General features: G+C 44.3%; 1 protein-coding gene across 1 annotated transcript in view; it reads left to right on the forward strand.

The window, feature by feature from the left end:
* LOC142592671 (uncharacterized) overlaps nt 1–25,160 on the forward strand; it is a 473,797-nt gene that overhangs the window by 392,362 nt on the left and 56,275 nt on the right. The window contains exons 47-48 of the mRNA XM_075704237.1: nt 7,457–7,544; nt 24,544–24,562. Coding sequence (XP_075560352.1) covers nt 7,457–7,544; nt 24,544–24,562 — 107 coding nt within the window. The remainder of the gene's footprint in view (nt 1–7,456; nt 7,545–24,543; nt 24,563–25,160) is intronic.

A 25,160-nucleotide genomic window follows, 5' to 3' on the forward strand; every position in this document is an offset into this window, starting at 1 on the left:
ACAAACAGTGCAATAATAGCATGAAGGTCGGTTGCACAGCAGCAGTGTCAAACAAATAGGCAGTGTGCAAGCAGAACACTAATAAGAAGCACCATGGATGTACCGGAGCAGGAACTGCGTCGTTCGCTCCGTTCTGGTGTATAGTAGAAATGTTCCGTCCGTTTCACCCAAAATTGTGGCATTGGAAGACAATGTATAATAAATTGACTGCAGTCAACGCGTTTTATTACCTAACTATCGGCCCAAATCGTCCGGAGCCAAGCGCCGCTGTGTACATTTGAGTGGGCGCCGCCTACTGGTCATCCACACTAACGCGCCGACGGTGCTGCCACCTATAGCCCGATCTGGCGTGCAATTAGCTGGCAGTATTCCTGCTTGGTCTACATATAAAATTAACATCGTATACTGCTTATAGCGGACTTCTTCGGAGCAAGCTTAGTACAATGATCAGTTCATAATTTGAAATTGATTCGCAGAACTATGAATGTTAAGCTTATGTATACATATCGAAGTGTATAGGCAATCAATCGCAAATAATACGTCCAACCTAATGTAAAGATTACGAAAACAGTGATAAACGGATGGGAGAAACCGGCTCCAGGCAATATCGCTTGAGTCAGACATTTGCTCAAAAAAAAACTTAGAAGCAATACACGTCATTGCTATTTCTCTCGATGTTGGTAATAACGCGATATAGTATTGTCCATGCATGGAATTATTCCCTGACATTTTCTGTGCGCATGCTTATATCAATTTGAGATTTTCGCCGACCAGAATAAAAATAAATGTTGAATAAAAGTTGCCACATCACACGGCATCTGCGTCACATAGAAGAAAGGAAGGTTTGGTGGGTTTGGATGAGTGCGTGACTGACGTATCAGTCGATGTGTGGAGGACGACATACAAGAAGACCGGACGGGCACTGATTTGAAACGGACATTTATGTCACGGCAATCACTTTCCGACACCCACCATTAGAGCAAAGAATGCAGAACTAGCCACAGCGCGTTTGCCCTCGAAGCATTGCGGGGCCAAAACAGACCTCCAAAACATCGCTGCAGTGAGCAGGGAGCCAGTGGTTCTTTCTCGATCCTATTGAGAACAACCTTTACAAAAACAATTTAATGATAATGATTTTGGTTTTAGCATGGCTAACATGGGTTGCACTAATCTGTATAGTCCTAATTAACCGATTAGTGCACACAAGCTGCCAATTCGTTTGTTTGCACCTTGCTGTGCTTTCACGTGAATGCGGATGCGAAGAATTTTTGGACGAAATTCCTTTTTTGTTACTGAGACCCGAATACCCTGAGAAATTGTTGAAAACTTGTATCGCTAAAAACTGAGAAAGGCGTTTTCCACATCGCTGTATTACTGTCCCTGATTTCGCGCGGCCTCACCTCGTGCGGCTTGTTTTTCTTTCTTTGTAATTCATGGGCGCCTTAACGTAAAACTATTCCAAGCTTTTCTATTCCAATTCTGCAATCAGCCTTATTGGATCTTTATTGGACCGCCCCCACTTTACCTCGCTGTCAGGCGACGTCACCAAAATCGCGATAGTTCCCCATGTGATATGTTGTGTACACACTCATTATGCATGATTTGACCGAACAAAAGAAGAATATTTCTGATTCGACGCCTATTCGCCATTAGCCCTCCGCTATTGCTCATGATTTTCTGGGCTGAGCCCACTTCACCTGTCTGTCACGGACGTCACAAAACCGCATAACTCACGTACGCGTTCAAGATGCATTAATATGCCGAACGAAACGAAATTTTCTTCTGAATAGCCGCAGGTTGCCCCGTTCCAAAAGAAATAAAAGATGGCTGCTGCCAATGACTCAGGCACTGGCTACCCGCACTTCCAGAGAGCATGAGTTTATATGCGTATAGTAAAGCTTTCCGCGGGGCCGAGCAATGTTTTCAGAGCACTTTCGGCACGCTTACGACCTCGTTCTACCAACGCTTCTTTGCTGAGGATCCGTTTTAGTGCCATTTTTATTCTTCCGTTGCATGCCGCCGCAATTTTCGACCAGATACCTCAAGGCAAGTAAGGGAAATCGGACCAGTCGCAGACGCCGGCCCCATCCCCTTCATCCGGTTATCAATATTCTGTGCACTAGCTCGGCCCCATCGAATCCCTCTCCACTTGCGCGTGCTCCTCACATATTTTCAGCCAATTAGATAAGACAAGCCGATCAGTGTAGGAAATGTTATTTGTTTATGAAGCAAACAAAAGTGACCTAGAAAAGAGGAGAGCGTTTCATTGGTCCGTTCAGACAACGATGCGGGTCACTGCCAGATGCTTACGTCGCCGGTTACACAAATTTGACGTCAGGAGATTGGAATGAAAACATATTGGAGTAGTTTTACGTTATAGGGCCGCATGTCTGAGGGCGCAACTTTGTCTTGTTGTGCTCGATTGTTTTGGTTAATATAGGGCGTGTGCAATATAGCTTGTTTTGCATTTCGTTCAGTTACGGCTTTTCTCATTTATTGTTAGTCGGCGCCTTTCGGGCACCATCTCTCCCATTTATGTCTCCTTTGAGCCGTTGCGACCACCATGCTGCTCAAGATGTAGCAATCTTCCTGCTGGCATTATCCCAAACAGAATGTCACCTTGTAGGTGACATTCTTGTTCGAATAGATCATTAGCACTCAGGGAGACTGTGTACCAATTTGGAAAATTGCACGACGCTATGAAATCTGGGTTACATAATAAATTGATTCATTCGTTGACCATAACACAAACTACATATAACAATCAAGTATAAAAATTTTACTTTACTTTATATGGTATCGCATCATATAGTTGTTGTATTTATAACTACGGCGCAAGCCAAAGCGTTGCTGGAATTTAGCTCTGACAAGAGAACAACTTGCCATGACGAGAACAGGGCCACTTGTCGGGATGTTGGTACCAGTGACCTTTTTGCGACTTGTAGTGATCAAATACACTAAGTAGCAAATGACTAATATAAGGTTTGATTTACTCTACTTCATATTGATTACATATAATGCAGCCTGCGGACACAGTTGCAAATAAAGAGAACGAGCTAGTTCATTGTCCAAAGAATTACTATAAGTAATCATTTCAAATGTACAACACTTAGCTTGAAGATATATTATATTGTTCATGAGCACGTGCTATGAGAGGCACCGCAATACGTGGCTTGGAAACCGTCTCAACCAGCCAGGATTCTTCATAAACCATGCACATATTGGAGTGCAAGAGTGTTTTTTTTTTTTTATTCCGACCCATCGCAATGCGGCCGCAGGGGCAGAGTATTGAATGCGCGGCGTCGTTCTGAGCAGCGGAACCGTACAAGGTGTTTTTTTAAACAATACTTAATTTTTAAAATCGGCTGTCATACATAGTTCACTTGTAGACTCGGAGCTGAACGTAAATGCATTACTTTCTAATCAATTACCCTAATGCACATTGCTGTGACGTTCAGCTGCTGAGCAGGAAGTACCGGTTTGGAATACCCGGCCGTCGCACCCGTGTGTGTATTGGTGGTTGTCTGTGAAAGACTAGTTCACACAGGTTTTGGATGCTCCTACCGGCAGCATCAGTATCAGCACCTGTATCAAGATGATTAATTTCGCATTCGCTTTTCATGCTTGCAATATCTGGTGATTTCTTATTGGCCTTTAGTGCTGCATACAGCAAATTTCAACACGCAACTATAATCTACTTCATGCGCTGGCTGCACCAATAATTTAAAGGGACTGACAACTGGTCGGAATCTGTTGTTAGACGTTGATGGAAATGAAATGGGCATGATTTATAGTGAGAGTCCAGCACGCTTCTCGCGATTTAAGGAGGAATTATGATTTTAAATTGGCAAGGAAAGTCTCAAAAAACAATCAGTGGCGAGACCTGGTGGTGAAATCTTCGTACTTGGGATGTATTCTATTAGATTATTATTGGTAAGTCGACTCTAAATAAGCGCAACATTTTTCTAGCTGACATTTGCAGCTGGTATATTATTGTAAACTCGCGCATTCATCTATGCATCGGAAATCAAAAACGCACGCGTGGCTACGGCAGCACGCTGAACTCCGTGTGACGTGTACAGGTGCCGATTCGTAAATAATTTAACAATTCTAAAAACAAGGTGCCGATTCGTAAATAATTTAACGATTCTGAAAACATGAATCACAGGAACATCGACTTGATACACAAAGTTATACTTTGTTACAGTACGGGTACACTTCTCGTCTGCTTCCCACTAATGCCAGTGTGTAATCACTACTGCGCTCACATATCTCCGTTTTGACCATACTTCCAGTGAACGATTAAATCCTCAGTGCACATCGGAAAATTCTGATAAAAAATGTCCCACTGTGTTTTGCGAGTTAGCACTTCATGATTAGACATGTTGATCGGTAAGTTTTCCATTGCTCTAAATGAATGGGTACCATTAAAATTGATTGTCAGTACCTTCGACAGAAAGTAAACTGTGCCAAATTGTTTAACTTGTAGCTGGCAGCACACAGTGTGGTCAAGTGAAAGCTATGCCCTTGCTGTACCGGTAAGATTGTGCTTCGGGACCAGTGTTTGCCGTACGACGAGAATATTACAGCCGCTGTCGCTGAGTCCAGTACCTCGTTCTATCACTCAAGGAAATGTTGGGTAAAAGGCGCGTCTGCTGCTCCGATTGTCCTTATTGTGGGAGAAGCGCCCCAAGAGATGACGCGCGATTCACTTGGACGTTGATAATTGTGGTTTGTTTACTCCTTAAATGACGAAAATCTGTGTTATAAACATGCGAACGTCGACAGGTCTATAGGAGTAGGAAATATCTCGAAATAGCTCCACGCAACATTGAAAATTAAATGTTGAGACTCACAAATGCATTACGTTCACTTTGCAGGCGCACCGGCTCCCGAAAGGGGTTAGTAATCGAATGTATTATGCCTTTTATGATTCGTCTTGCGAAAGTTTTCCTGTCTTGGTACGGCGATGCACGTGTAGCACTGTGTTCGAAATATCTGTAAAAGTCGCGAAACCTTGTTCAGCGTCCTCGCAGGCAGCGGAGATTCACTCAAGAAAAGAACATAATGGAGCAGTGGTGTGTGTAGCACTGTACAAAAAGTCGCATAGAGAAACAGAATATCTAACACACACCTTCGGCATATTGTTAGGTAAAAGGCATCGACCTTCTTTTTGCAGGCTTTTATATTTATTTTTTTTTCAGGCTCGACTGCTCCCCATCGTTTGACATTTCCTTCCACGTTGAGCCATGCGCTTCGGGAAGGTGTACTTTACCAACGGTTCTCACTGGGCTAAACCCTTCGCCTTCATTTAGGTTGTGCTTGCTTTACTTGTCCGCCGATTTTCGCTGCATCATAGACATGCCCCATCTTCATCCCATCATTTGTTCAAGTATGTTTTCGTCAAATAGCAAGGCTCTCTACTACTTGGAATTATGGCACAGACTTTTCCTGCTTATTTTTCTTCTCATTCTTCTAAATCTCCATAGTCAATTTTCGCTCCACTCTTTGCATCCAATTCACTCTCTCTCCTTTTGACACTTTCTTTATGATGGCTCCTAGTTCTCTATCTACAGTTTCAATTAAACTGTACCTGTTTGTCAAGATCCTTCTTCGCCCATTCTGCGTCATCGCTTTTCAGGTATAGATATTGTGCACTTGAGCCGCCCATTTCTTTTCATCCGTGTTCCTGAGTCTTTCTTCAAAACTAAATTTGCTCTGTGCTTCCCTGAGTTCAGAAGTGGCCAAACCATGTGACCCTGCACTGCCTCATTCGTGCTTTCACCGTGGGCTAGCAAAGCCAGCGGGCCTAGCTATCTTTGGTTAGCTTCGCATTCCGACAAGATATCCGATTTTAAACATACAATTGCATTTTCGAACGTTACCATTTGCACCATTACTCATTTCGAGATTCCACGCGCCACCTCGCACTTATGGCTACTTCTAAGTGCTCTGTTTCATTAATGCTGTATTCCGCTTCCACTTTATTTTCGCATTATATTGGTGGGTGCTTGAGTCAGTCTTTAATTCGTTCATGTATACGCCGAAGTGCATATATTGGTTGACTATGGCAATGACTTTCTGCTCAATCGACACCGCGTAATTACTCCTCCCCTAATTAAAGCTCGTAAATCCTGATTCCTCTGTGCTAAACTCGAGGCCTAGATTTGTCGCTGTGTTACCACCGATATGCCCAAGTGTCTGCAAATCTCTTGTAAATTCAGTTCAAAGAGCTTCTGTTGCACTACTTGTGCAAAGTGCATGAATAATAAATTAAACCCTAATTAACTGTTTTCCCGTCGTCTTTTCTACGCCCTTGACACAATGCGTTAACAACTAGGGTGACAAGGCATCCTTGCTGTGCTGTAGTACCATTGCAGAACCTAGTTGCTCTTGTCGAAGTCAAACCTCTCACACATTGCAATTTATGCCATAAAATTTTCGAGTTAGTGTAACTTAGTTCGTTTAAAACTTTGTTCCATTATTCGAGCCCTGTAACAATATATTCATTCAATGATCGCTTTGGGTTATGTAAGAAGTTTTTGAAACCACTATCAGACAAAATATAGCGTCTGATTCTTGTTCTCCAGTTTATTAGCGCACGTACCATTTTTTTACTGTGTACCATTTTGGTGGAGGGCCAATGGCCTGCTGTGTAAACACTTGATTGCAGCCAAGTTCAAGATTGTTACATCTATTGCAAAATCTTTGTCAAACATGCATTTTTCACGGCGTTGCTATTAGTTGTGTGAATTTGGGGGAAAACGAAGCTTGTGTAAAGTGTGGGAAGATGGCCACGTGGAAAAGATATGCGTATGTATGCAGTACAAGTGACGGTTGTCTCTGCACCACCGTCAGTTGCACTCCGCTCCTGGAACAGGCATGAAATGTGTCGAGTCAGCTCCCGAAAAAAACCTTGCAATGCTGATAACACGGTTTTAAACAATACCGGACCTCAAAGAGGTACGACGTTGTGTTAAAGCATTTTCTATCGCATTTACCTCTAAACTGTCCCCTGGCTTCTTTTATAACATCAATTTTTAGAACGACAGTGTCCTTATACACGATTTCAATGCAAGGAAATTCAACTGCCGTCACGGCGGAATACCGAGACAATAAATTAAATTTCGGTGGCCGCAGATGGCCACACGGTTTCATCACAAGTGGATGTTTACGAATGCACCTTCCAAATTAACGCGTGTGGTTTGAGCTTACCGGAAAAGCTTCTGGAAGAACGATACGGTTCTTAAACTAAAACTTTGACCTTTAATACGCGCTTGGAACACACATCAGGCTATTTATGGACTCGTTTGTTTGAAATCCTGTGCTCCCAGAACTAATATGCAGCCACTGGATGTGGGATTGACGGGCGTGCAAACAAGGCATTTTCTAGCACAATTTTCCCGGCTTTGTGTTATCGCATTTGCTTATTTTAGTTGTATAAATGCTTATGCAGGAAGATTTGGGCTGGCCCGCATTATCGAAGTGCATCCTCTGAGGACTTTCCTTTTTGGTCCGGGAATTGGTTATCTGCGTCAAGGGTGGTAAGTATACGAGCCGTGGCTCTCAACATCTCCACAAGTCACCTAACAGGCTTTTCGTGGCTACTAAATGGTGCAAACGTGTTTGTTCTTCCAAGACGCTGCTTCAATGAACAATATAACTGCGGGAAACTCGCAAACGTTTCCACAACCACTAAAGAAGTGAGTGCGTGACAGTAGGTGGAAAAGGAGGACAGAAGGAAGAGGGGGGTGTAGCTCGTGCACGCGCATATAGCTCCTTGCGGCATGCTATAACCCTGAACATAGACATTATTCGTGGTGATGAGGGCGTAGCCTCGATCTCGATGAAATGTCGCTGTTTTCTTGAGTTAGCGCATGCAAGAATGTGTGAAGCGAACGAGGCACACAAGGAAAACGAAACCAGTAGGAAAACAAGCGAGAAACGGGGGCGAGGGGGGGGGGGCGACCTTTCGACTGATTGTTCTTGGACACCTGGGAACCCTTCTGTAAAAAGTAGAGAAAGTAGGAAAGAAATATATACAGCTGCACCTGAGCCAGCCTCCGTGGTGACCTAGTGTGCAGGAGGAAGGGAAACTGGGCGCGCCGAAAGGGGAGGCAGAGGCGGCTTCTTCCCGGGAAAGCGTCTCATCTTCAGCTGTAGCTGTATGTACCGTCTGTCTGTCAACGGATCCTGGTTATCTTTTGCAATGTAGGAAGGGCCTCATGAGTGTGACTCCGATTTAAAGGAAATAGTTTTGAATGAACTTTTCAGGGCAAACCTACCGCTGTCATGCGTCTCTGTCGGTAGATTGCACCACGTAGGCAGCCCACGCAAACCTAGCCGAAACACTGCTCATTTCCAGGACTACAATGATAAACAAGTAGTGCTAAGAAAGTTCGTGAACCAAAGCGGAACAAAATATCTATTCAGCACAATTACTCTCGGGATATGCTGCAGAATAGGAAACTGTTGTGGGTAAGTGATGTATGTGCGAAGCAACATAAACGGAATGTTTTACTTTGATAAACGGCACCGCGAATGAACGGTGGCTGTTTGTGGAAATTCCAACAGTGACTGCCGTATACGTTGCTATGGTAATCAATTTCAACTCCTCTACATAAATGCGCGTAGCATCGCCAGCAAATCTGCCTTGAACCTGTCCTTCTAGATTGTGAACGCCATGTGTTACAGAGACCTGGTTTCATGGCGACATTGCTAACGCTGTTGTTTCCGCATACCCATACCAGGTTTTTCGTCGTGACTGACATATGGGCTGCGGCGTTGCTGTTGTGATAAAGCATGGCATCCGGGCGCCTGTGTTAAATCAGATAAACCATAAAAGCATTACATCGAAATTGTTTTTTTAGGCAGCTCGTTCTTGTTGTCGGTGCTTTATTGTGCACCATATCTAAACCCCAGATATTTCCGGCATCTATGCGATCACTTGGCAGCATTTTGTTATGCAAAACCTTTGTTTTCTTCACCTTTATTTGCCTGTTGATGAGGTTTTCTACTTGATGTCAGGTGGTCTTATCAGGGCAAGTCTGTTTATAATAAAGCTGTTAGCCTATCCGTGGTCGGCTGTTTTTGTGTCCCTTTGTGATCAAGAACTATCATCAAGAACGGCTCATACCCACCTAAGCAAGCAAAAATACAATGGCTGATACCCCTCGTAATGCAGACGTAACAAGCACTCAGCAAACTGCAGCAAACAGTGCATACATCCATTAGAATCACGCATACAACGTGCACACATCCAGTGGAATCAACATACAACGTACAGAATAGCATACGTTTCAATAAAGAAAAACTCAAAACAAGCATCCGAACCAACAATAATGCATTGCATACCCCCATCAGCAGTTGCAGGGGGGGGGGGGGCGTCCAACAATTTCGCTTGACGTCCATCTTTGGAGGGCTCAGACTGTGAGCTGATTTTTGTCTCTTGTGCCAGTGAGCAGAAAAAACATTACATAGATCTTTAGCTAAGCAGCTTTCAAGGTTCAAATGTAAAGAATCTTTGAGACCAAAGTAAAGACATGTACTTACTGTCTTGATATTATATTATCTTTATGTTGTTCCCACAAAAATTGTTTTCTTAAATCAGTGTGCATAGAACTCCCCTCTTTTATAGTTAATCGGGATTCGTGCCTATTTACAAAACATCACCCACTCTGTTTCCACCCCTTTTCGTGCTGGCGACATTTACCGGTTGCTTCCACGGTACCACAAGCTAGCGCGCGGCAACCACTCCAGTTCCTTCTTTGCAATAAAGATACCCACATTCTGAATAAAGGATGAATACAGACTTGTTTATTTGCAGGCGAATGGACTTTCTATAATGGCGTTGTCTGCCGAGTGGCTCACGAACTTTTGAACGTTAGCCTTAAGAACACATACCCATGATCTGAAAATGGGATGTAAGACTTAATCATGAAAAACCTGTTATGTGTGCAGGTTGCAATGAAGAGCAATAAGCGGATGTTTCCTTGCCTTCATCCTACTGATCCTCTTGTTGAAATTATTAAAAGTAAATTTGTGGGTGTTTAAATAACTATCAAGCCAAGTTGGAATGATCATGTCTGCATCTGCTGCCTTATTCTGAAAGCTTTGTATTCTTCGACATATAGTGAAACCTGTGCCTCCCAAAACTCAACATCATGCATAGTCATCACTCATTTGGGGCAAAATGGAATATCTTTGCACCATCTGGGAGTCTTACAATAAACACGACGTTACCGCACTTGAAATAGTTCAATGGAAAGCAATCAGCTGTATGTTTTCAAAGTATCGTAAAACCGACTTACTCAAGGGTCATGTAAATGCATGGCGTCCGGACAATGCAAAGTCGGCCGAAAGTTGCAAGGTGTAACCTTATTTTTCTCTTTAAAAATAAAAATTCGCCGTAAGCCCTGCCTCGTCTTTCCCTCCATTAGCATCATGACTAACCAGACGACGTAACTGAGAATCGTTAACTCCATATTCCTTCCATTTGGACGCTCGCCATCTGTAGTGAGTTCTCGTCGCATCACGTAATCATAAGCTAGCCGAGCCGCCTTATCTACCGTGTCTACGGCATCTCTATCCTGCACCCAAAACATCACTGGCTGTGGAATGCTGCGGTAGAATTGTTCGAGACAAATACTCTATATTTTGTCTCTACTTTCGTAGACTTCGGCACCCTTAAGCCACTCAACAGGGTTTGTTTTCAAACCATACGCAAACTCTCGTCGCTCTTTTTGTTCGCTTCTCTGAATCGCTACGTAAATACTTCCGGGGAAATTCGGTACCTCCTCAACAGCGCTGCCTTTACTTTCCCGTAGTCTTCCGCGTCATTCGCCGTTAATTTTGCGACTACGTTGTGACCAACCGCTGTGACCAGATGCCTTGAGCGAAATTACACCTTTCACAAGTTCTCTCGAAATGAACCAAGAATAAGGCAATGTCCTCTCCAACCTTGTACAGTTTCATCCACTGGTCCATCCGACATGGCTCGACGTCGATTGATCTGCTAAGATTGTCCCCTTCACTGCCCGCCGCTGGACGCGACTTCTGAAGTTCAACCTGTAGCTCTGCCATCTCTTTCTCGTGCATTTTCAGTTTTCGCTTACGCTCACGCTCACTCTCACGTTCTTGACGCTCCTGCTCCCGCGTTTCTTGTATCATCTCCCAAGCAATCTTAATGCTTTCATCATCATTGCCACTATCTCGAATTGCCTTTTGGATTGCTGGCTTTTTCATCTTTTCGTCCGCCTCAGCTTCCAACTCATCCCACAATAACAACGAATGTGACCTCGTCAACCTTCTAAGATCCACGGCAGCTGCCCCGACTGGTGTTTAGAACTGTTTTGCTTAATTAATTTGTGCAAACACAAAATATGCAACCAATTCCTGATTCCTAGAACTATCAAAATATACATGTAAAATTTCAAATCTGGCGCATCAAAAGAAAAAAACCACGCCCTCACTCACGGATGCAGCACCACGCCATCCGGTTCATCGGTCCGCTGTTCCCGGTTCCTCAGGACTCCCTGGGTCGAAGGCTCTTTCTTCTTCGCTGTGCACAGTTCCTCAGGAATTTTTTCGACGAAGGTTCGTCCTTACCGCTGCCACCAGTTATTAAATTTTGCCGTTGAGTGCGGGAGTTGGTAGACGTTGAGGAGCATTTTGAGAACTGAAGTTTTATTTACATTATTTACAGTAATAACGCAAAGTAATAAACAGTCATAAAGTCATCAACGGCCGACTGCAAATCGGACGCTCCGGCCCGTGGCAAGAAGAAAGAAAAAGAAACTCTTCTCCCTGTCTCTCACTTTTAACCCCTTCGGCCTCTCGGGGAGACGTCATTTTCGGACAGTCGTCGAGCCAGCTCAGGTGTCATCTTGCTCCATTGGTAGGAGCCCATGCAAGTGCCTTCACATTCGGCCAATGGGGACGCTCCAAGGGCTCCATTGTCCGAGCGTTGACTTGCCTCCGGCATCGCCTCCTTGCCTGTAAGCACTCATCTGGAGGAGACGGGCTGTTCTCAAACGCCCTTTCAGAGCCGCAGAACAGCTTTGGTCGGGACCAAGATCAGCTACCTGGAACCATGCCAGCTTCCTGTTGCACTTTCGGGAAGAGTGAAGCAGGGGGAGAGACAATAGCTCGACGTGCGGCGCATGAGGTGGGGGTCGCCAACCTGTCTGATGGGTCATGTGACGTGGTAGAGGGGCCCCGGCGCACCATAATTGGAATGCGACGGCGATTGGATGTGCTCGGGGAACTGGCGTCATTCGAGGAAAAGGGTCCGTATCCAACACCGCCAACAAAGCCAGCGGGATTAATGCAGCCTATTGAACCTCTTTGACGATCATTTCAGCAGATCGAAATAGTAATGGCTACAGGGGCGACGACAAGGTCTCGCCGCTGCGTTTTCCGAAGAGCGAGAAAAAATGGAACGGCCCGAGACACATCGTAGCCAAATTGGCGCTTCTCATTGAACTCACTTCGAGTCCGCGTATATGTAATAGGTTTGTTTGGACCCTTTCCGGCCTCATCATCCGGGAATAATTCGATCATCTTGGCTACCGACTACCTTACCAGCTACGCCGAAATGAAAGCTCTGCCTTAAGGTTGTGCGGGCAACGTTGCTAAATTCGTCGAGAACATCCTGCTGCGACATGGTGCCCTAGAATTCCTTTTCATCGACAGAGAAACAACATTTACTGCAGAGCTCACCCAAGCCACTTCGCAATAGAGCCAGACAAGTCACAGCAGGACAACTGCCTAGACCCTGCAGAAGAAGAACGCCTGAACAAGTCCCTCGCCAACATGCTTGCAAGGTACGTAGACATGGAAGACAAGACGTGGGATGCCGTCCTGCCGTACGGAACCTTCGCTTACAACACTGCAGCTCAAGAAACAATGCAGATCACGCCATTCAAGCTGGCTTATGAAAGGAACGCGACAACCCTCGATGCCATGCTCCCACACGTCAGATCAAGAGAATCTCAATGTCACCGCCTATCTCCAGCGCGACGAAGAAAAGCGATAGCTCGCCCGCCTTCGCATCAAGAACCAGAAGAGGACCAACAGCCGGCACTATTCGACGACGCTACCTGGAATACGATCCCAGCGACCGTGTTTGGGTCTGGACCCCGATACGCCGACGCGGTCTTAGCGAGAAACTGTTACGACGGTGCTTCAGACCTTACAAGATTAGCGACGTATTGGCGCACTGCAGTAGGAGGTCGTGCCGGACGGCATTTCGCAATCACAGTGTCACCGCGCACGACATGAATTCGTCCACGTGGTGTGTCTTAAGGCTTTCTACGCCCACTGACGAACTTTATTGTGGGTGGTTTTGTTTTCCCTTTCGTTGTTTGTAGCATTGGCACGATGCTGTTGTGATGGGGGAGGGGGGGGGGGTGAAGGTATTGATACGTGTACTTGTTTATCTTTTTTCGGATGACCGCTTTTCATCGTTTAACAAATGTTATCGCTCAGCGCAGGACGCGAATGCATGTACCGGAAGTTTCTCGAATGTTATCGATGCTTCTATCCGCTGTCTGGTGTCATCGAGCCATAAGCAATCTAATTGCCACCAGCAATTACTCTCGAACATTCGATGACTCATGTATAGAAGCCGTTTTCGATGATGAACGACTGCGTTCGCATTATCGTTGTGCTTTTTCTTGCGTAGATCCGCCCAATAAAGAGTTAGTTCTGCCATTCACAGTCTTGCTCCCGTGTTCTGGACCGTCACTGAAACGGCATTTCTGCGGCATTTAAATGGTGTGGTATAGTGATCGCGTCAATCACCGATCTCGACAACGTTTCCCGATATTGATATAATCGAGACAAAGTTCTAGATGCTATAACGTAGAGCTGCTCTAAACCTTTCTACTCCCAATTCTGCAATCAGCCACCTACGATTGGTCAAAAAGAAAATTCGGGCCATCCTCACTTCACGTGTCCGTCACGCGACAGGCTCCCGGTGATATGATACGTGCCCAAATTTTCTGCGTGATTACGTCCAACGGGAGGAAACCAGTTGTTGCTGATTTGATGCCTTTTTCAATGTAAGCCCTTTCATCATCATCAACCTATTTCAAATCCACTGCAGTACGAAGGCCTCTGCCTCCGATCTCCAGTGCTGCGCCAATCGATTAGAACTTGCGCCGCGAATTTCTTAATTTCATAACCCCACCCAGTCAATTGCCGGCCTCGGCTGCTTTCCCTTCTAACCTACGCATTACACGACCTGCCCAGCTCCATTTATTTTTCTTAATGTCAATTGTAATATTAGCTATGCCCGTTTTCTTCCTGATCTATACGGCTCTCTTCCTGTCTCTTAACGTTACGCCTATCATTCTTTGTTCCATCGCGCTTTGGGCGGTCCTTAACTTGCTTTCGAGTTTATACCCATATGTTAGCACCCGTAGAATGCACTGATTGTACACCTTTCTTTCTAGTGATAATGGTAAACTTCCAGTAAGGATCTGAATGTCTGACGTGTGCTCTTCAACCAAATTTATTCTTTGAATTTCCTTCTCGTGATCAGGGCACCCCTGTGAGTAATTTACCTAGGTAAATGTAAACTCTTAAACAGATGTACACCCATGAGGTGTATATTTGCCACATAACAATAATCGTCGTCTGTGTTGTTGGCGTTTCCTTCCTTGAAAACGCTGCGCTCGCTACTTTCCTGTCGGGAATGCTGTGCCATGCTGATAACGCACATGCCGTTCGTGTCTTGGAGGTACCGGATCGCGGCGTTAAAGAAAGGAAACGCGGACAAGAGAGATGACGATTATCGTTGTGTGGCAAAAGGGTGTAATTTTGCTTGAGAGTGTACTCTTATGCAAAGGTACACCCTTTTGGGTGTATCTCTGCCACACAATAATCGTCATCTGCCTTGCTTGCGTTTCCTTTCTTGAAAACGCCGCGCCCGCTACTTACCGGTCGGGAATGCTATGTCATGCTGAAACGCGCATGCCGTTCGTTACTGAGAAGTACCGGGCTCGCCAGGTTAAAGAAAGGAGATGCGGACAAGATAGATGAAGATTATTGTTGTGGTGCAAAAGGTTGTGATTTTGCTTAAGAGTGTAGAGGCTGACAGGCGATCCTGAACTCTTGTTCACTTGCCAGGCTGTAGATCGTCATCTTTGTTTTCTGCATATTAATCTTCAGCCCAACGTTTACACTCTCTCTGTTAAAGTCCTCAATAACTTGTCCTCAATATTGCTGAACAGGACAATGTCATCTGCAAACCGAAGGTTGTTGACACATTCGCCGCTCATCCTTACTCCTAAGCCGTCCAATTTAATGGCTTGAATACTTCTTCAAAGCACGCAGTGACTAGCATTGGAGAGATTGTGTCTCCGTGTTTGTGTCTTTCTACTTGACGTAATAGTTCTGCAGAAAACCGCAAGGTGGAGAGTACTGAATATAGGGAAAATCAGACATCCACCCGTCCGCAGCAATTGCTACAAAGGAAACCCCTACGGATTCCTCGAAAGAATAGCCTCAGAGTTGAATAAAAATTGGTTCTGGACCGGGACTCGAACCCAGGACAACCGCCTTTCCGGGGCAGCCACTCTACCATCTGTTGTTGTTGCCTTTGCTTCGCGTTGTCGACAAATTCGACCGAAAGTTGCAAGGTATAGCCTTATTTTTCTCTTTAAAAATAACAAATTCGCCTTCCGCCCTCACTCATCTTTTCATCCATTATCGTCATGGCTAACCAGACATAGTAACTAAGAATCCTTAACTCCATATCAGGCAAGAATATTTACCTTCTCAAATTTTCATTTTTTCCCCCGCACCTTTGGTGAATGTAACGCTCAGCCATTGTCATTGTTAAGTAGCAGTTTCTGTAGAATACATTATTGCCTGATGTCACACGTTTAGAGTTTGAATGTCACCTTTATTTGTTTTGAATGACAATTTCTTTCTTTTGTTCGGCCACTGTATCGCTCATGCTTAGGTTTAAATGCTCTGCAGTATCATGTGAATAAGTAAACAAATAAATACGAGGTGACTACTACTAATCTGTTTTACAGTCATTGAGCTCCGGCGGCGTCATATTCGTACACCGCAAGATGAGCTATTACATTAGCCTGCAAACGCACTTTGCTACTTTATTGACCTACTATTCAACACGTTTTAGCTCTACAACAAAATATTCCAGCCACATGCCCAAGTAGTTTGGCACTGACGACGTCCTAAAAGTGAAAGCAAGACCGGTGCTGCTACTATTCTGTGAATCGCTATGATTATGCCGGCTTCGTGTGGAAAGCGGAGCTTTTTCTACTTCGTTTCATGAATTGTGTGCGAGGGTTTCGCCAGCTGAAACAGCTATTGGTGTCGTAGCCGGTTTCGCCGGCTAAGACACCAATAGGCAGGATGGCCAACGTTTAATTCCTACGCGGGCGGCCATGGCTGAGCAGGAGCAGACGAAAGTCGACTTCTTCAGGAATTGCGTAAGCGTCAAAATTCAAAAGTCGATTATCGCTTACTTCAGACTGTTTATTAAACTGCATTAGCAACCGTACACGGTAACAGTAGGAAGAAGCGCACTGATCAAAGCACCCTTCTAGATTGATTTCAGCTGTTGGCCAATAGCAGCCGCGTATAGAAATCTGCTATATTACGAAAGAAAGCGTCCAGAAAAGAGGGAGCTTTACGCGCAGCGCACGACTGCAAAAACTAGGCTGAGATTTTCGCAGCGGCGTAGGCTATCCGCGGACTGCGTTTTTTCATCGTTTCATCGGATTTGAGATCCTTGTTATGCAATGACCGAGAAAAAAAGAGGGTTAACCGAATGGCCCGATTTTCATAAGAAGCCGACAATGACACCAAGGACAACACACGGTGGTTGTCAGGCGCATCTTCAAGGTGTCCGGGCTGTCCAAGAACGATGCCAATCCGAAGTCACAATATAACGGGATTCGCACGCATACCACAGCGCCACAGCGCCAGATTTCCCTCTCGGTACTATAGTGAGAAATTCTATGGCAGCACTTCGATTCCACTGCCTATAACGCATGCGCATTGACCCACCACCACCAGATGACGAGGATGACGACACCTTCCTTGGAGCAATAAGCGCGGAAGACTTCGTTCAGCAGCAATGAGCAAAAACGGAGCTAAAACGCTTCGAGTATTTGGAAGACAAGACTGACGTTGTCCTTAGGGCATTTAGGAGAGGATTCTCTTCGTTTTCCCCGACAAACGAAGTACTCGTAAATAATTTCTCACCATTCCGCGCCAACTGCCTTCTTATTGCTCCTTCAACGTTGCGTCCAGACTGCACGCCCTACATGACGGCGACCGCTGCGCACCTCGGCTTCTCCCGGACACTAACGAGGGTACAGGAAAGGCATTACTGGCCGCACCTGACCGCCGACAAGGCCAGCGGGATTACTACAGCCTGTTGGACCTCTTTGACGATCATTTCAGCAGATCGGGATAGGGTTGTGGGGCCCTTTCCGACGTCAACATCTGGAATTAGGTAGATCACCTTGGCTACCGACTACCTAACCAGCTACGCCGACACGAATGCTCTGCCTGAAGGAGGTACGGGCAAAGTTGCTAAATTAGTCGAGAACATCCAGCTGCGACATGGTGCCCTAGAAGTCCTCTTCACCGACAGAGAAACAGGCTTCACTGCAGAGGTCACACAAGCTATCTTGCAATAATACCTCCAGACAAGCCACAGGAGGACAACTGCCAGCCACCCACAGACGAATGGTCTTATGGAGCGGCTGAACAAGACCCTCGCCAACATGCTTGCAATGTACGTAGACATCGAAGACAAGACGTGGGATGCCGCCCTGCCGTACGTTATAACCTTCGCTTACAACACTGCGATGCAGAAAACAACGCAGATCACGCCATTCAAGTGGCTTTACGAAAGGAACGCGACGACAACCCTCGATGCTATGCTGGCGCACGTTACCGATGAAAAGAATCTCAACGTCACTGCTTATCCCCAGCGCGACGAAGAACCGCGACATCTTGCCCGGCTGCGCATCAAAAACCAGAAGAGGACCAACAGCCGGCGCTATTCGTCGACGCTACGTGGAATACCAGCCCGGCAACCGTGTTTGGGTCTAGACCCCGATACGCCGACGAGGACTTAACGAGAAACTGCTACGACGGTATTTCATACCTTACAAGATCATCGACGTATTCGTCATCGACGTTGTGCCGGACGGCATTTCGCAATCGCAATAGCACCGCACACGACATGAATTCGCCTACTTGGTGTGTCTAAAGGCTTTCTACACCCGCTGACGAACTTAAGAACTTTCTTTGTTGTTTTGTCACGCGGCAGGCTCCCGGAGATATCTAGACCCAAAGTTTCTGCATCGTTAGGCCGGACGGGAGAAAACTAGTTGCTGATACAATTCCTTTTTCCACATTAGCCCTTTCATCATCATTATAATGATCAACCTATCTTAAGCCCACTGCAGAACGAAGGCCTCACTCTCCGATTTCAAATTACGCCTAGCTGCGCCAACCGATACCAGCCTTCGCCGTCGAATTTCATAATTTCATAACCTCAACTATCCCTTCTAACCTACGCATTACATGACCTGCCCAGCTCCATTTCTTTCTCTTAATGTCAATTATAATGTCGGCTATACGCGTTTGCTCTCTGAACCACACGGGTCTCTTCTTGTCTCTTCACGTTACGACTATCATTCTTCGTTCCATCGCTCCTTGTGCGGTCCTTAACTTGTTTTCGAGCTTCTTTGCAGTCTCTCAGTTTCTACCCATATGTTAGCACCGCTAAAATGCACTGATTGTACGCCTTTCTTTTTATTCATAATGGTAAGTTTCCAGTAAGGATCTGATTATGTCTGACGTAAGCGTTCCCTAAGCCAATTTATTCTTCTGTAAATTTCCTTCTCGTGGTCAGGGCACCCTGTGAGTAATTCACCAAGGTAAATGTGTTCCTTCGCAGACTCTAGAGGTTGAATGGTGATCCTGAACTCTTGTCTTGTTCACTTGCCCGGTCATACATCATTATCTTTGTCTTCTGCATATTAATCTTAAACACCACTCTGACACTCTCTCTGTTAAGGTCCTCAATCATTTGTAGTAACTCGTCTGCAGTGTTGCTGAACAGGACAATGTCATCTGCAAACCGAAGGTTGCTGAGATATTTGCCGTCGATCCTTATACCTAAGCCGTCCAAATTAATGGCTTGAATACTTCTTCTACCCACGCTGTGAATAGCATTGGAGAGATTTGGGCTCCTTGTTTGACCCCTTTCTTTATAGGTAACTTCCTACTTGTGGAGAATCAGGGTAGCTGTGGAATCTTTCTAGATATTTTCCAAAATATTTATGTAAGTCTCCTGTACTCCTTAATTACGGAATGCCTCTGTCACTGCTGGTATCTCTACTGAATCAGATACCTTTTCGTAATCTGTGAAAGGGATGTAGAGCGGCTGATTGTACTCTGCAGGTTTCTTGATTACCTGATTACATGGATGTGATCCTTTGTACAGTATCGCTTCCTGAAGCCGGCCTGTTCAGAGATAATCTTAGAAAATATTTTGTATAATACTGGAGATAAGCTATGGAAGTCTGGAAGAGTCCAGGGAGCATGGATTTATTTGCGAATAATAAAAGATATAACGTTGTCGTGTCCTTTCGGCACGTATACGAGATCGCTCTGCCAACCCTTGTTTGCTGAGGATCTGTTCTGGCGATATTTGTAGCCTTCCATTGAACGCCACCGCGATTTTATACCAGCCATTGTAAGCTAAGTAAAAGGATGCGAACAAGCCGCAGACCAGGAACCACCCTCTTCATTCAGTTATCGACTTTTACAGTGTTAACTAAGCCCCATTGAAACCCTCCCAACTTGAGCGTGCTCCTCACCTCTTCTCACCAACTCAAGTAAGATAAAGCCCGAAGATCCCACGCCTTGTGGGAATCGGTGTTATGCCAAGCAGTATTCGGGGAGCCTACCAAGTTATCGAAACGCCCATGCGAGCACAAAGTCGTAGGTGGCTGTTCCATGACCTATATGACACGCATGTCATGACCTATCATTTATGTTTGTAATATACTCTTGTTATACTGTGCCAGTTTTCGTACCTAGTAAGTTAACGAAACCTGAGAGCACTAAGACGTAGGCTGCTGTTTCATGACCTACATGATACGCATGGCATGACCTATCACTTATGTTCGTCATACACTCTTGTTATACTATGCCAATTGTGGTATATACCAAGACGACGGCGGTTGTTTCATGACCTACGTGACAAGCATGTCATAACATTCATATCACCACCTTTCATTTATATTCGTCATACACTCTTGTCTTGCTGTGCCAATTTTGGTGCATACTAAGTTAAGGAAACGACCGTGAAAGCACAAAGGCGTAGGCGACTGTTTCATCACCTACATGATACGCATGTCATGGCATTCATGTTAGAACCTATCGTTTATGGTCGTCAAAACTCCGGTCACGCTATCCCAATTTCGGTACATACCAAGTTAAGGAAACGACCATGAGAGCGCTAGGGCGAGAGCGGCTAGATAGTAGATAGTGTCAAAGTGGCGAATGTTCGCGAAGAAATGCTCTGTATTTAAAGCCGCCAGATGCAGGCTACTATTCGCTTGGAAACTCTTGCCTTGTTCACTTGCCCGGTCATCCATCATTATCTTTGTCTTCTGCATATTAATCTTAAACACCACTCTGACACTCTCTCTGTTAAGGTCCTCAATCATTTGTTGTAACTCGTCTGCGGTGTTGCTGAACAGGACAATGTCATCTGCAAACCGAAGGTTGCTGAGATATTTGCCGTCGATCTTTACTCCTAAGCCGTCCAAATTAATGGCTTGAATACTTCTTCTAACCACGCTGTGATTAGCATTGTAGAGATTTGGGCTCCTTGTTTGACCCCTTTCTTATAGGTATCTTCCTACTTGTGGAGAATTAGGGTAGCTGTGTAATCTTTCTAGATATTTTCCAAAATATTTACGTAAGTCTCCTGTACTCCTTAATTAAGGAATGCCTCTGTCACTGCTGGTATCTCTTTGTATCTCCTATAAACAAGGAGCGCGTTTGGTATGGCTTTTTAAACAACGCTGCGGGTTACTTCGCGTAGTTTGCGTTACATTGTTGACGTCAATTTGGTGGCAGCAAATTGTGATGAAAACATATTAGATAGTTTGACGTTATAGGACCCCTTATCCACAAGAACGTACTGTGTTTTAATGCATCAGCGCACAGTTACTTAGGCTGAATGTACGAAGGCATGCAATTCGAAGGCTGCCTCCAAATGGCAGTCCATTTTATATATAAAATATATCGTGTTACCTAATTGGCGCTTTTGTAGAGTGCAGCTCTTAGGCGCCTGTTCTTGCGGCGAGCGTCGGCGTCGGCCTCGACGTAACCGAGTAAACGAGCACAATAGCGAGGGGGGAAGGAGCAAACGCGAAGCAGCATATGAAATAAGACGCGAGCCCCGAACGGCGGACACCAATGATTGCGGCACCTTCAGTGACGTGCGCGCGGGAAAGTGGCTTCATGCGGACACACCTGACTACTCGATGCGTACTGTTCTCAGCCGCGCCGCTAGCTTCGTACTATTGTCTTCTTGCGTCGGCTCACGCTTGCGCTTGCTTGGTTTCGTTGGTTTGGTTTTTACGATTTTTTACGATTGCCGACTCTGCAACACGTTTCTCTCACCTTCTTTGCCTTAATATATTGCGAAATAAAAACTCGTATAGAGTTGCGCTCAAATTACGCATTACGGGGTATCGCAATCGTTGATTATTATTACTGTTGACTGCTTCCATTGCATTGTTGAAATATTACCTGAAGAATTAGAAAAGTTGAGAACATTTATGGACGCTCATCAAAAATCTGGCCATTTCATTGTAAGATGATCTGTAACGACAAAAAATGTTACACTCAGCAAAAGAAGAAAAGACATAGGCTGTATGGACGCCACTCTGCGCATTTAGCAAGTGTGGTTACTGACAGCACGTGTCGAATAACGCCTTTCTATAGAGAAACTCCTTATAATTTTTACATTTTACATAACAGAAATGCAAACGAGATATCGTGTACCAAGCGTTTCTGATGTGTGGGACGGTAATATAAGCCTCACAATTGCCCCAAAGCGTAATTTAGCCGATAAACTTAAGGTTCATTTTACAATCTCGATAGACGTATTGCAAGTCAGAAGGATCACAGGGCGTATGTGTATGAATTGTCCCTTCCCAACTCCTGTACATTTCTTTCAGACATTAGTGGGAAATGTAAGAGCACATTTACTCACTCGAGAACTTCAATTTGATCTCCAATTATGCTTCCGTTTTCGTCTGTTTTCATGTGTTGGGTTGTATTTCCTACGCTGTGCGTTAGGGAGGAATTCAATTGTCTGTAGAGTATTAGTGCATCATATTATTAAGTACCACTTTAGCTGAATTTTCTCCCCTTATTTTATTACATTGGTGAAATTGTTCTTGATGAATATAAACGAGAATGTTATCTTGTCACTCGCCGAACATACCAACCTCTTGTAACGTTAGCGTTGGTTATAGTGAACGTTCTGATCCACAAAAACCTACTGGGTTTTAATGCATAAGCGCGCAGTTAGTTACGCTCAATACATTGCTACGCAATATATATTGCTAGCAGTATATATTATTATATATATGTATATATATATATATATATATATATATATATATATATATATATATATATATATATATATATACATATAATATATGAGTCTTAGCAAACGGGCGTCTGATGAAAAAAATTTTCTCCACAACGACTTAGCCCAGCGGAATGCATAACTCCGTATTTAGTTGTACTGAAAGTGTGGTTACTGACAGGACGTGTCGAGCAATGCATTATGGAAGACCTTCAATGCAAAAAGCATGCCGCAGATGACGGCAACAAGATTTAACGACGAAACAGTTTAACAATCAAAGCACCCAATTCAAAGGGTTCCTCTAAGGTTCAGTCGATTTTAAGTATCGGATAGCTCGAATGACTTCATTAGCATTTCCTTTTCATTTATTTGGACAAGCTGCATTGTATTTCATTGTTCAAATATCTGAGGAATGTGAAAAGCCGGGAATCGCTATCGCGGTGAGCCGAGAATATGGCCATTTCCTTGTAGAAGCGTCGGCAGTAAAGAAAAACAGTTTTCTTCAGAAACCTTAACCGAAAGGAATGCATGACTGCGCATATTTAGTTACAGCGTGGTTGCCGAAACCACGTGTCTGTTAGCGACGCCTTTTGATACGGGAACTTGACTCCTCTGGGGGGTCAGTTGAAGGTAGTTGCCACGGAATTTCTGTTTAAATCACTGATATGTATTTAGAGAGATCGGGCTCCAGGCAATTCTGATGTGCGCGGTTTTATTAGAAACCTCAAACTGCTATTTTCCTGATAAACTGAAGCGTCGTTTTGGCACCTAAATAATCTCACTCCAAGCAAGAAATAATAGTTCGTATGTGCATAACGAACTTCTTGCTTGTTAACTGCTTTGTGCTCCTTTTTCAGACGGAGGTGTCCTTGGTAAGCAGCAGATCTACTAATTTGCTAACTGATTCTATCAGCAAACGCTTCCGTTTCCATCCTTTTCCAAGCTTTGCCTTTGTATTTGCGACGCTACGCGAAAGGAAATGAATTCGATTACCGATACAGAGCATTAGTATACCATATAACATTTAGGTACCAGATAGGTTAATTTTATTTGAACACCTTTCTTTTATTTTAGATCTGAAAGTTCTTCAATAGAAGTGTAAGGTTATAATATTGTTATCGTGTCAATTAACGATCTTGCCATCGCTTTGCAGCATCAGCATCGGTGAAAGGAAACGTTCTGATCCAGAAAAACTAAATCTGTGAATCTATTAGCGTACAGACACTTACGCTCAATATAGTGTCACGCAGGAGACACTACGTCATCACAGCTCTTAATGAGAAAATCTGGCTTCTTGCGGCTGTGAGTTGACGGCAGCGCAATTTGCCAACAAAACAGTTTAACAATGAAAACACGCAATTCAAAGGCTCCCTTCAAGTGTCACTCCATTTTAAATATGTATCTCCTTTTAAATTATTGGTGTTTTTTATTATTTTGGCTGCCTGCATTTTATAGTTGAAATATTATCTGAAGAATTTCAAAAGCAGAGAACTTTTAGGTAGAAACTAGTGTAAAAAAATCTGGCAATTTCTTTGTAAACCCGTGTTCGACGAAAAAATATGCATAACTGCGTATTTAGATCCCTAAGAATTTTCGTCAGTGTGGTTACCGACCAGGATGTGCGTTGCAAACATCGAAATATATTTGAGAGATCGCACACCTAGTGCTTCTGATGTGCGGGGTCATATTAGAAGCCGTACGATATTTTTAAAGTGCTATTTTGTTGAGAATATGAATAACAAAATCAAGAATATCAAGAATGCTGACAATTTTTTTAGCATTCGAATAATTTTAGTCCAGGCAAGAAATATCCCACTACGTATGTGTATAATAAAGTTGTCAACTGCTTTCCACTCCCTTTTCAGACACACAGGATCCCGGACGGTGAGCAGCGGATGAGAGAAGCGGAAGCATGGCAGATACAATTTAGGTTCGCTAATCAGTAGATTAGCGAACTTAAATTCTCTCTGCCATGCTTCCGCTTCCATCCGTTTCCTGGTGTTTCGTTCTACTTGCTACTATGCGAATAAAACTCGAATATGCGGATAACTCGCATATTTATTTAGAGCACTAGTACACCATATCACTTCTATGCATCAGATTAGCTAATTTTATTGTACAACATTTCTTTTCTTACACATTCAAATTATTTTCAAATAATTTTTAATGTTTATTGTTACCTTGTCAACCACGAATATAGCCAAAGTGTGGCAAAATGCCATGCGTAAAGACATCGTTCTGATCCCGAAAAACTGACTCTGGTGTTGCGTACATAGTTACTTACGTACAATCTATTGTTAAACAGGAGACAATACCTCATTAAATCACTTTAATGCGAAAAGCTAGCATCCGGCGGCTGTGAAATGACGGCAGCAAAATTTCACAACAAAACTGTTTAACAACGAATGCCTGAAAATCAAACGGGTGCCTTCAAGTGTCAGTCCATATTAAATAATCACACATCTCGATTGACACGACTGGT

Source organism: Dermacentor variabilis, chromosome 9 (genome assembly GCF_050947875.1).
Source record: "Dermacentor variabilis isolate Ectoservices chromosome 9, ASM5094787v1, whole genome shotgun sequence".
In the NCBI taxonomy this organism is placed as follows: domain Eukaryota; kingdom Metazoa; phylum Arthropoda; class Arachnida; order Ixodida; family Ixodidae; genus Dermacentor; species Dermacentor variabilis.